The sequence below is a fragment of the Myxocyprinus asiaticus genome, chromosome 33 (genome assembly GCF_019703515.2).
Source record: "Myxocyprinus asiaticus isolate MX2 ecotype Aquarium Trade chromosome 33, UBuf_Myxa_2, whole genome shotgun sequence".
Lineage (NCBI taxonomy): Eukaryota > Metazoa > Chordata > Actinopteri > Cypriniformes > Catostomidae > Myxocyprinus > Myxocyprinus asiaticus.
The window spans coordinates 31461287-31474181 of NC_059376.1; the positions used below are offsets into that span (position 1 = coordinate 31461287).

Genomic DNA, 12895 nt, shown 5'->3' on the forward strand with positions numbered 1-12895 from the left:
AACTGGTTAAATCGTTGTAAACGTGGGGTTATATAATCGTGGTTTGAGTACAATGATTGGGGAAGTGTCCACTCGCGAGTCGCGACAGTATGCAATGTAAATAAAACAGAGATGAATCTGTCCCAGTGTCTACAACTATATTCACAAACGGAAGATGAACATGCTGCAGCAGTGAAAACAACGACATTAAAACACGTAAACGCTGTCTCTTAGGACTTGAGTTGAGCTCAATAATACTCTGGGAGTAAGATGAACAAGCTTCTTGTGAACTGAGAAAACTTAGCGCTGATAATCGCCTCGCTCAGATACTATTACACATTAAAGTGGTAGACAACACATATGGTGAAGTGCTGTGTTAATCCAAAGAAACAATTAAACGTCTGATGTTTACTGCCAAGTAAATCCAAATTGGCTAAATGTACTTAGAAAAACTGCAATCGCCCATAGACAGATAGATAGGCGGATGTTTGGGTACGCTCACGCTACTATTCGGAGCCGGATGTGACGACACGCGGACTGTGACAAAGGCCTATCTTCAATTTATGTTGTATCCACAAGAAGGCGCAGCTGTCTCATCAATACACGCGGTCTGACCTCGGCACTTCAAGCGCAATCAACAGTCTGCTGGTAACTATAGCAACAAGGCGAAAAGCTAGATCGCTAGTTGGCAAGCCTTTTCAGCTATCCCTACCTCATATACCCCCAAAACATCTCAAAACATTAACATGTCCAACTTAAAATGCAATAATGGCATGTGGCTGAAAATATGACTTACTTCGACCAACTGTTTTCGATTTGTGTGAAGTTTGGAGCTGCTGTTTACCCCGTTATTAGCGTGTTTGCCTGCTAACCCATTCTCATATTTGCTGCTGTGTTGTGACCCATAATGGGAAAAGATGTGGAGGAGGTCGCTGCGTCTCTCGTACGGGAATATCTCAGTCGAAAGGTGGGTGATAGATCTGTTCTTTCTGTAGATGCATAAACATAAAAATAAAACCAGAGAAATGTAAACATGGCAGTTGAGCACAGTGGCTAGGGAATGGCGAACTATCCTGTTTCATCCAAAGCAACATTTTAAAATAATTTTAAACTTGTTCACGTTTTAAGGTGCTTTAAAGAGAGTTCACTGTAATAGCTTGCCAATATTCCCATTCTCTTGAGAGATTGGAGATGCTCTTGTAGGATGATCTGTGAACTGCTTTGCTTGCAGGGCCTGAAGAAAACCATTGCTTGCATGGACGAAGAGCTTCCACGAACTGATTTAAGCATTAAAAACAGATCGGATCTACGCCGAATCCTTCACCTTGAAGGCCTTTACAAGAAGAATAAGGTACCAAAGTGATGTAGGGATGGGAAGATCGGATCATTTTACTGACTTGAATCTTTGAGTCTTGTTCAGCAAAATGAACGTATCTTTTATTCGTCATTTCGTTCATTTAGCAGATTTAAATAAAAATGTTATATATATATATATATATATATATATATATATATATATATATATATATATATATATATAATAGCCAAATCCCCCCAACACATCTACTTACGCAAACTTTGATTATAGTCCCAATAAGGAAAAATTGATAATGCAGCCAAGGACAAATTATGTGAAACAGAAAGATTAGTTCACCTCTGGAATCTTCTTGTCCGAGTCGTTCGTTCTTTTGTCACTGCATAGCTAAAACGGCTGTCACGTGACAAAAGAACGAACGACTCGGACCAAAAGAGTTAAAAGGTGAAATAATCATTTCTGTTTCCTGTACAGTGCCTATGCGGTTTTCACGTAACAAACGAACGGAGGTTGCGCAATGCAAATGCGCGGCCGACACAAAATGAAGGAATCACTGTCTGAGAGTACTTGTTCTCTGAGACTACTCGTTCTTCATGAACGACCCATAACTAAAGTGATGTCCAACCTCAGAATTTGAAAGATCAACTATGTATAATGGCAAAGAAATGTAATGACATCATCAAATGCATTTGTGTATAGCAGAGGTGGGTAGAGTAGCCAAAAAACTGTACTCAAGTAAAAGTACAATTACTTACAATATTTTTTTTTTACTCAAGTAGAAGTAAAAGTACTAACATAAATAATTACTTGAGTAAGAGTAAGAAAGTATCCAATTAAAAGAGTACTGAAGTAGTGAGTAACTCGTTACTTTCACAAATGACATAATAGACGTTTACTCCCCTATATTCCATTACATAATACACATTGAACATGTACTACAGAATTATTATTATTATTAATGGAAATTCTGTCATCATTCACCATCATGCTGTTCCAAACCCGTATGACTTTCTTTCTTCCATGCAACACAATAAGGAGATTTTAGACAGAATGTTTGCCTGAGTCACTATTTACTTTCAGTGAATGTGTTTTTTTCTCCATATTTTGAAAGTGAATGGTGAGTCCCTAACATTCTGTCTAACATATTTTGTGTTCCACATAATACAAAGCGTCACACTGGTTTGGAACAACATGAGAGTAGGGAAATTATGACAGAATATTAAATTATGGCTGAGCTATCACTTTAAAGAGATGTGCATGACTTCCTTTCTTCTGCAGAACACAAATCAAGATTTTTAAAAGAATATTTTAGCTCTGTAGGCCAAAATGTTGATGCTCCAAAAAGCACATAAAGGCAGCATAAAAGTAATCCATAAAACTCCAGTGGTTAAATCCATATCTTCAGAAGTGATATGATGGGGTGAGAAACAGATTAATGTTTGTCATTTTTTGCTAGACAGCAGGGGGCGATATTCAGAGAAGAATGTGAATCACCATTAACACTAGAAGAAGAATGTGAAAGTGATCTGTTTCTCATCCACACCTATCACATCGCTTCTGAAGATACTGATTTAACCACTGGAGTCTTGTGGATTACTTTTATGCTAACGTATGTGATTTTGTTTAGCTTTAAAATGTTGCCACCCATTCACTTGCATTGTATGGACCTACAGAGCTGAGAAATTCTTCTAAAAATCTTAATTTGAGTTCAGCAGGTGAAAGAAAGTCATACACATCTGGGGTGGCATGAGGGTGAGTAAATAATGAGAATTGTAATTTTTGGGTGAACTATCCCTTTAAGGGCTCTTGTCAGATCTGGATGAATTTGTCAATAAGAGAGGTTTGGAAACATTTGTAGTAATTATTACAGTGTAAATGTGAAAATGTCCCACAAGGACATTATATATAATGCTGAAATATAAACCAAAGCAAGATCATGATTTATTAATGCCTTCTTTCACTATTTCATAGCTTTTAAAGTCCTGTGTGGATTCTTATTTCAGTGTAGTTACATAAGTATTTAGATCATTAGTTCTGTACAGCAGTACTGCCGCTCTCTAAATGCATACGCAGCCTAGTGCGTAGGGCACCAACCCCGGTCGTGGAACACTCGCTGTGTCTGAAACCACCCCCTATCCACTATATAGTGCACTATTTATGTTGTCTGCCATTTTGTAGGAGTGTCTGTATTCTGAGTGAGCCACGCGTTCCCTACTTTTGTTCACTCATTCTTATCCACAATGTACACTAATTTCAAGTGTACAGTTGATGTACACTCAACAATGGTTAATTGCCCACAATCCACCACGGGGAAGACGTACGAGCTGGGAGTTTACTGCTTCCTTCACTCCTGCAATGTTTTATTTCATGCTAAATGTAGTAAATTACTTTTTGACAAATCATTACTTGATTAAAATAACATATAGAGAGACAAAACCTACAGATACATTTTAAAATGTACTCTTTATTTGATAAAATGTGTTTACTCTTTATATTAACACACAGTATATATTAAAAATGACAAACAGAATGAAGATTTATTGTATTAATATATTATTTAATAAGAATAACAAGTAAGGCCCAAGTATTTTAAAATTTCATTTGTGACGTTGTTTCTGCAACAGCCCCAGAGCTCCGACACTCGGTGTATACGTCAGTGTCGGAATTCATTCATTTCGTTCACTTACTGCTGATATATAGTGCACTAACTGCCATTCACTATATAGGAAATAGTGAATGAGTGAACGATTGCAGACACAGCCACTCTCTTCGCCATACGATTGCCTCGCACCCGCACATCTCATATGCACGTGCCCTGCGCACCTCGCTGTGCATGCACAGAAATGCTGTCTGTTCGCGCTCCAGTTGTCGATCATGCAAATGGCAGTGATTTACATTTAACTTGGATGTTTACATGGATTTATAAAAAGTGTACTGATATATTGCTGCAGATTTAAAATTGTACACTTAAAAACTGATGTCATAAGAGCCCAGTTACATTATCACCCTGAAAATGACCATCTCATTACACAGATAGCCCGCGTTAGGATTAGAGCCAAAACTTACCTCAACGTGCTGCCTTAAGTTGGAGCTGTGATTTTAATCTCGTAATATCAGCTTGTCTTGGTGTTAAATGAAGGCATTGCATGACAAAACTATAATTTTTTCACTGTGCGGAGCGAAGAAAGTGTTTCACTTTGAAGAGTTTGATTCTGTTGCAGTGATTGAGTGGGAGCGCAGCTGTGTGAACTTCCGCTCTCGTAAAAGTCCCATTCAGTAATCTCTCAATAAATTACACATTAATTAAAATTAAACCCAGTAATGTAACGACAACGCCACCCATTGTCAAGAAGTAAAAGTAAAAAAAATTCATTAGAAATGTACTTGTGTGAGAGTAAAAAGTACCCACTTTTAAACCTATTTTGAAAGTAATTTTTTCCCCAAAAGGTTACTCAAATAAATGTAATGAAGTAAATGTAGCGCATTACTACCCACCTCTGGTGTTTAGGCTGAAGAACATCCCTTGAAGTCAATGTTGGAGATTATGGTAAAGGAGAAAATGAGTGAGGGTGGCAAAGCCAGAGGGCGTTACCATGGTGACAATCAAGCGGATCCATTGGGGCAAACCATGTCCAGTTCTTCCTTAGACATGACTGGCAGTGTTAACAGAGATGAAATTCTTATGGAAAGTCTGCAGCGTGAAAGGCCAAGGTACCTCTTAATTTTTTTATTTAAACCCATTGTCAGTTTTCTCATTGTAAGTTAACTGTTTTAGGCTTTTTATAACCTGTTGACAGCAACATTCACTTTTTAACAGGTTATCTGAAACCAGCGGTGTGTCACAGATTATTGTACCTTCCCAAACACCTTCTGAAAAGACTCACTCACCACAAACCAGCAAGACACTCACCAGCTTTGCTGACCCTCCTGATAGTAAGAGAAGTGTGTTTTCTTTGTCTTCAAGCCAGGATAGTGTCTTAACAGTGACAAAAGAGGCATTTCCCTCTGAGAAAAATATTCTAGACACTGACAGCCAGAAGAACAGAAGCAGCAAAATAAGAAGAGGCATTATGGCAGGTCCCATAGCCAGCTCCTCAAAGGTGATGGATGTTTCTTCTGATTTTAATTGTGATGCTTCTCTGATTTTATGCAATTCTGATGGTTGAGTAATTAAAAATGAAATAAATCAACCGTTAACTGGTTAATGATTTTCTAGAATTATTTTTATCCTTGTTTGTTATCTCTTCACTTTCGGCTAAGATTTTATTGTTCTTTCCACCTCCTTCACCGTCCAGTGTAAACTACAGACCTTTTTGTCTTTATATCATCTGTCAGTAAAAAGCAATGTGATATACTATGGATAAGTCTATCAATATGAAATATAGAAAGTATTGATGAGAATTAAATTTTTCGATAGGAAAGTAACAGAAGACGTCCAGCCCGAAAGGCATCTGGATCTTCATCTCTTATAACAACTGAGGAATGTAGAGAAGCAACAAACTGGACAAATTGCCTCAATATTACGCATAAAAGGTCAAATTTGTCTGCCTCTCTTGAAGGGAATCGAAGCATGGATAGTGATGAGGTTGAGAGGATACCAGAAGTCAAGCCTCATCATCGCTTGTGAGTTTATTCAAATATGTCCGGTGGCCAATTTGTTTTCCTCAAATACTGGTAAGATGTTTAAAGACGAAAAACAGAGCTCTGGATCAGAGCTTAAAAAAATGTATATATTTTTTTTAATACAAAGTATGTTACAGATCTAAATGTTGTTTTTCCAGACTCTGATTAGAATTAGCCTGAGACTAAGGATTTTCATGGAAAATTGGCACTGAAAGTGCAAAGGGGTCCAGAACTACTTAACCTTTGTCTGGGAAACCTGCTCTGCACATTTTATGTACACTTTCAAGGATTTGCAATCTGTAAAGTCAAAAGCTTTCTTATATCTTTAGTGGGTAAGCCAATAATACAGATTAAACTCCAGAAACATATGCATGAATTTGATGTTGAAAAATGGCTTATAAATTATTAGACAAAATGACTCTAAGAAGATGTGATTCTGAATAGTAAAAAGAGGCTGTTGATATTTGTGCTCAGCTGCAATATGTCATATCTATGATTGTTGACTTTTATTGTTTTCTCTCCAGAAAGAGTCCGGCACCCAGCCCAAAACTGGATAAACTCCATGTGCAGGACATGGTTTTGGGTAGTGCACTTAAAATTTTCTGCAGATTACATTTTGTACAGTGGTTCATAGCCAACTCAACTGCACAATACGCAAGCAGCTGTTGTGTTCCTTTATGTAACTGAAGCATTGCTTTAGCTCTCCACATTTTTCCCAAAACATAGAAATCTTTAATAAATTCTAAGTTCTTCCAAACACAACACTGATGACATGCTTATATGCTTTCGGGAGCCCTTGCAGCTTAAAATTGTTTAGAGCAATCACAAATCTGTTAAAATGATACTGTTTTGATATATGTTTTAAAAATATTTTTAGATGACATAGAGAATGAGGAGAGCTTGTGTGATGTTTCTAGAACATCTATGCCAGAACTTAGTTTGGACAGGATTCCTATGAACCAGAAAACTTCCACTGTAAGCACATAACCATTTTAACTCGCTAAAACCATAATCCCTGTGATATCAACACTGTCTGATATAATATTTGTTATCTTTTTTCTAATTCAGGCTCTGAAGGAGATTATCTTTGGTTCTCCCAAGGCTTGTTTCACTGAGGAGTGGAAACAACAGAACCTTTCCTTTTCAGAGACTTCTGGTTTGAAATATGGAATTGTTCAAAAGAAGGTACAGTACTCCAGACAACCCCATTGTTAACTGTTTTCTTCGTGGTACACAGTACAATACACAGCAATAGAGCTGAAGTCAAACTGTCAGTAATTTTGGTGTCTAAACCTTTGTGTGTTGCGTTCCTCCTTTGTTCCATCAGGGAGGACCCTGTGGGGTACTTGCTGCAGTTCAGGCCTGTGTTCTACAGAAGCTTCTGTTTGAAGGATCAAGCAATGAGTCACCAGAAGAGTATGTGTCAAGCACCAATTAAGTTGTTGCTCATTCTTTTGTTATAGAGACCAGATATTATTTTTTAAATGTACCCTTATTATTTTATAGCTCTGAATCATTATTAAGGTCTTTCATACATATTTCATAAATGTTTGCATCCTTTTGATTAGTTTATTAGTTCGTTAAACTTGGTGTTTTAAATTGGACAGCATAAAATTGTGTCATTGATTGAAAAGTGTTGGAATTAGTTCGTTTTAAACTGATTTGTTAAATTTCACCAGGAGATTGCAGGTATCAAACGTTTCAAGAACGAATTGTTTATCACTGGCTTTGGCTGAAATACTATGGAGAGCCGGAGATATGAAGAGAGCCACTGTCGCAATGTTAGTGTGTCACACATTTAGCCTTATCATTTGTATTTACAAAACAATAGTTAATTTCTGAACACTAAATAATCTGCCCTCACAGAAACACAGGAAGAACTCTTTTCACCCCAATCGGACGCTACAAATCAGATGGTATTCTCGAAATGGTAAATCTTAATTGCTTTTTATTCTTTTAAAGACTGTATATTTTTCTCTTTTTGATATATCAACATATACATTATCTTGATGTATTAAATATACTGCCATATATGTCTTTTTTTATATTTCAAATAGATAACAAGTGTCACTGTTGAGACCTTTGATGATCTCACATTAGTTCTTGAGCATCATGTTAGTCAGGTTAGTCTGTGATTAAATGCCTTATTAACATGACACCCATCATGCATACCTGATTTCTGTTCTAAGTAGAATAAATTAAACTTATGAGCAAGGACTTTATTTGAGCAAATCCATTTATAGTCTTGAAGCATTTAGGTTATGCATAGATTGCCTTTACTATGTCACTGCATGTCGTAATATCTCCTTATTTGATTGATGATGGCAGTCATTGGCAGTTGTGATGATGGAAACATTCTGTCTTCTTTTAGTTTGAGTTTGGTCCATATGGCTGTATTCTACTTACCATCTCTGTCATTCTCTCTAGAACTGTTGAAGCGTAAGAATTTATTTAATTTTTTTACCTATTTAACTCATTACAGACTGTTCGTGTTAATACATTGACTTTTTGATTTATTTTGATATTCTAGTGTACAAAGTGATATGGATGTGCCAACCTCCAATCTCATCGGAGCTCATGGCTACTGCACACAGGTGTTAACATTAACACTGATTAAAGATTTGTGCTATTGTATAATTTGCTTTTATCAAAAATACTATTTTGGAGTTTGGAGCTCCAATGTGCTCTGTGTCATGATGATTCATTGATAAAGTCTTATATTTAGCCTTTCATGTTTCTTAAGGAATTGGTCAATCTTTTCCTTTGTGGACGGGCAGTTTCAAATGTCTTTGATGATGAAATGAAGCTTGATTCCGGAAATGGAAATGTTACACTTCTGAAAGGAATTAAAGCACGTTGTAACATTGGACTGCTGTCTTTATTTGAGCACTATAATATATGTAAGGTAAAAATGCTTTACACATTCTAAACTATACTTAGACATTCTTCTATCCAAATTTCCCAGTACCGAATCAGATTTCTTACCATCTTCGTAAAGGTTGGATCTCACCTGAAAACTCCCAAGTTTCCAATTTGGGTCGTGTGCAGTGAGAGCCATTTCAGTGTCCTCTTCTCTCTCTGTGAAGACCTGGTATCTGATCACTGCAATGCAGAAAATTTTGACTTGTACTATTATGATGGGCTGGCCAACCAGCAGGAACCAATTAGATTAACTGTCTGTAAGTATTTGGTTTGGGTCACTGCATTTCTGGAACACATGCACATACAAAACAAACACTAAGTGCATTATCCTTTATAATAAACAAACAACAAAGAACAACAAACTTTGCACACTTACTCCTAAAATGCTTTTTGGGTTCTGTATCTCTGAACAGATCCAACTTTTGCTGCTGTGGCTATAAAACATGACAATGAAGACAGTGATCTCATTCCTCCACTGGACCTCTGCATCAGGACCAAGTATATCAGTTCATTTATTATTGCAGTGAAAAGTATTTTATAACAAATTCTAAAACATGCAATTTTTGGTATTATGAAAAATGAACAGCAACAACATTTGGATACATGTTAACTCTTCAAATATGTTTTACAGATGGCGAAATGCTGTGGTCAGCTGGAATGATACAGATCCTATTCTTTGATAATGTATTGAAAAAGGAAATGTTTGTAGCCTGTTTGACCTAGGTGAAACGTTATCTGATGTAAACAAATGTGCATCATTTTTTTAATAATTAAAAAATGCATACATCTGGTATTTATTTCGTTTTTTGGGGGGCTTCTGTTATGCACAAACTGTAATGATAAGCTTGTTTTGTTGCCATTCTTAACATTCGTATAATTTTCATAATCTTGCTGTCTGTTCTATTTTTTTTTTTCATGTTTATTTATAAAACAAATGCCAGGTATATAGATCAACTTTGGGGAAACATAAAATTGTCAAAGAACATTGCTTGTTTGTTGTCCATCTAAATTGAAGTGAGATCTTGGCCCCTGCCCTTTTATGCTTGTTTTATACAGTTTTTGCAGTCTGGTTTGTCTAGGTTTCCATCACCAGTTTCTCCTTATAGATCGTGATTTGCATCTCTCACAATGTCACAGTGGCTTTGTAAGAGAAACTGGATATGCTTTGACAGATCACATCTTTGTTAACTTGTTCAAATCATGAATAAATACATTTTAGAAAAAATAACTTGAGCTTTGTCATTATGTGGTCATCAGTTGTACAGTAACTATAAGGTGACTACTCTTTAGCAGACTGAAATATAAAATGTTACACTGACCTGGATCAGTCAATGGGTTACGCCAATGTTTCTTAAGCTAATTACTTATGTTCATGGCTTGATTAGTGGTCCATTTACTCTCTTTGTATGTCTGATAATTTATCATTGACATATGGAACATGTGGTGTAGTATTTCTGACCTTAAAATGTTGTGTGACAGCTACTGGAATTAAGCACTCAAAACTTAATTACTGACATAACATAGTACAGATTCCTGGTATAGAATATCAGCTGACTCAGAATGTTACTAGTCTTCAAAATTATTACAGCCCCTTTACACTGTACCATTAAACTCATAAAAAGTGACAGCATAAATGAAAGAACTTACTGTGTAAGCATTCCTAGCATCAGTTTTCATTGAGCAAAAACCATTATTTGCCAAGCTTAATACAACAACTATTGCATGTTACCAGAGGTTGGCACGATCTTCAAATATCTGGTTTTAAGTCAACAACAACAAAAAAGAAACAATCAATGTGTACAAAATTCCTTAGTGATGCAGGACAAAAGGTTTCATTATGATCATTTGTAACAAATGCTTTTTGGCACACATTAAAAGCCACCTATCTTGCCACTACAATACGTTTCACAACAAGGACTTTTGAGTAGTTTTAGCTGCACCTCTTGCTACAACACATTTTCTTGTCCTTTGGCCTACCATCAGCCAACCATCAGAGCATCTTGGACCTTTGAATCATTTGGGTAGAACTGACCTGAACCCCAGCAGTCATTCTTGGCCTGCTGTCTCAGAGTAGGATTAATGTACTAAGGGCTGTCATTAGAACACTTTGGATATAGCCTGTGTGATTGAGGCTAGAGAATGTGCCTGAACTAAGAGCTGATTAAGTGAGTTTTGGATGATGTATTGCACATTTCCCAGGAATTTTAGGTATGCTTAGAGCAAAGTAAAACTCTTGGACTAGTAACAAGTTTTAAACTCGGAAATATTGCCACCACTTGAAATGTTGTGTTTCTGCTAATCAAACTTACAGTATATTGCAACACAAACATTCTCATCTCAGCATTTGAAAGGACATTACTTGCAAAATCTCACTAACTCATTACCTCTTTAACTTTGATCTTAACTGCATAACTCTAAGCCAAGATATTGTTGTGGAACTCATAAATACTTTACATCCTGCAGCTGTAAGTGAACTGATTTTTATAAATAAATAAATATTTTATAGTAATAATAGTTGTATCTCTGTGTTATGGCCTAAAACCTTGTATGGCAGCTTTATTAAAATTACCATTGTTAAAATCTCTATATTGGAAACTTAATGTACTTTACACATAAAATGTATAAAGCACATTAAGCAGTCTGTATATGGGCTATTCTACCAAATTACTTAAAACTGCGGTCTCACAATAAAAAGAACTATAAAAAAAAATTAAAAAAAATAAAAACATCAAAATCCAATCTTCAAAAGTGAAAGGAAAAGATTTAGATTCTACTGAGGGTTTAATTTTTAAATAATTAAACTTGTTGTACCATATTTTCATGTCACTGCCAACACAGAATGCTTTAATCCATTGACAGAGGCTGTTTTAGCCACACCCCTTCATTTTTGACCAGAAGTGAGTCAGCATTGTATCCATCAAGGTCAGTCTCCATCATCTTGAAGTAAATGTGCTCCAAAGTCTGAAAAACTGAGTGTAACATTAAGAATTGTCACAACCAAAAACACATTCTGTGCAATTAAATAAACTTTTTTGGTGTTAATGTAAAATATTATGTTTTTATGTAGGTACAAAATCTGTAGGCAAAACATTTGAAGCAATATGATAAAACCTTGCAAACAAATTACTGTGGTCATTATACAAAAAACACTGCAGTTACTACCTAAACACCTAGTGTTTTGTCAAAAATAAATTACAATTTAGTAAAAATGTATCACTACTTATGATAATGTGTTCAGTTTCATAAACAGATTCTTAATAGATAAATAAACTTTTTTGTACTAATGTGTATTTCTATGTTTCTGTATAGGGACGAATTCAGGGAGAGAAAAAACATTCCATAAAAGTCAGAAAATACAATATGTTTGTACCTAGGATATGGTACAATATGTAAAACATTAACATTTTTAAATGTTTGCAACTCTGAGATTACACCCATTTAGAATGGTCCATATACAAATTTCAATTCCTTTAATCTGACACCCTCATGCCTTTTCTTTAACTGTACTTCATGACATAAAGATCCCATTAGTTATTTACACACTGAGATCTCTGTACTTCAGTCAGCAGAGAACTCTGTGTATTAATTAATAATAAATTACAAAAAGAAAACTTGAATGACTCATGAACAGCCAAACTGAATTCACTGAGTTAAGTGTGCCTGTATTGCAGTACTCAAATTGTCTCAGGGTGCCTCTGTTGTGCTATGAATACAATTTCAATCAAAAGTTTGTATGTAAAGTACCGTAACTGTGAATTTTATGAAAATGATTGCAATCAAGAATTCTTTCGGAAGTAACTTGTGTTTTGTTGAAAGTTTGTGTTCACTTAATCTTTTTTAAGGGGAGCATGGGGGGTTGTCGCTGTCCTTTTCTGCATATCACAGCCTCCTTTAGCATTTCTCAGCGGCGTTTTGCAGCCCTCTTCAGCCAGTCGCAGCCCGTTCAGCATAACGCGGCAGCCCGTTTCAGCTTAATGCCGCCCGTTCAGCCCCGTTTCACGGCCAGCCCACCGGGAAAATTCCCGGTTCTCCCTGTGGCCAGTCCGCCCCTGGATT

The 12895-nt window shown here is 36.1% G+C and overlaps 1 protein-coding gene across 2 annotated transcripts; it reads left to right on the plus strand.

Annotated features, from left to right (window-relative positions):
* Nucleotides 1-556: 556 nt before the first annotated feature.
* On the plus strand, nt 557-10046 carry LOC127424446 (probable ubiquitin carboxyl-terminal hydrolase MINDY-4). 2 transcript variants are annotated; one of them, XM_051669682.1, is made up of 18 exons: nt 569-946; nt 1211-1330; nt 4803-5005; nt 5112-5394; nt 5712-5917; nt 6442-6500; nt 6795-6892; nt 6986-7102; nt 7245-7333; nt 7597-7698; nt 7784-7847; nt 7975-8040; nt 8289-8356; nt 8448-8511; nt 8661-8822; nt 8916-9096; nt 9253-9337; nt 9471-10046. In XM_051669682.1, exons 1-18 carry the CDS (start codon nt 887-889, stop codon nt 9517-9519), a joined length of 2076 nt encoding a protein of 691 aa, XP_051525642.1. In that variant the 5' UTR covers nt 569-886; the 3' UTR covers nt 9520-10046. The 2 variants fall into 2 exon arrangements, 1 of the variants encoding a protein (XP_051525642.1); XR_007894472.1 differs by lacking the exon at nt 9471-10046 and having other exon boundaries at nt 557-946; nt 8661-8817.
* The last annotated feature ends 2849 nt before the right edge of the window (nt 10047-12895 follow it).

Coding starts and splice junctions, on each gene's coding strand:
- LOC127424446 (XM_051669682.1), top strand. CDS start 887: ATGGGAAAAGATGTGGAGGAGGTCGCTGCGTCTCTCGTACGGGAATAT. Junction 8,357..8,447: donor CTCTCTAGAACTGTTGAAGC/GTAAGAATTTAT, acceptor TTGATATTCTAG/TGTACAAAGTGATATGGATG. Junction 8,823..8,915: donor AGCACTATAATATATGTAAG/GTAAAAATGCTT, acceptor ATCTTCGTAAAG/GTTGGATCTCACCTGAAAAC.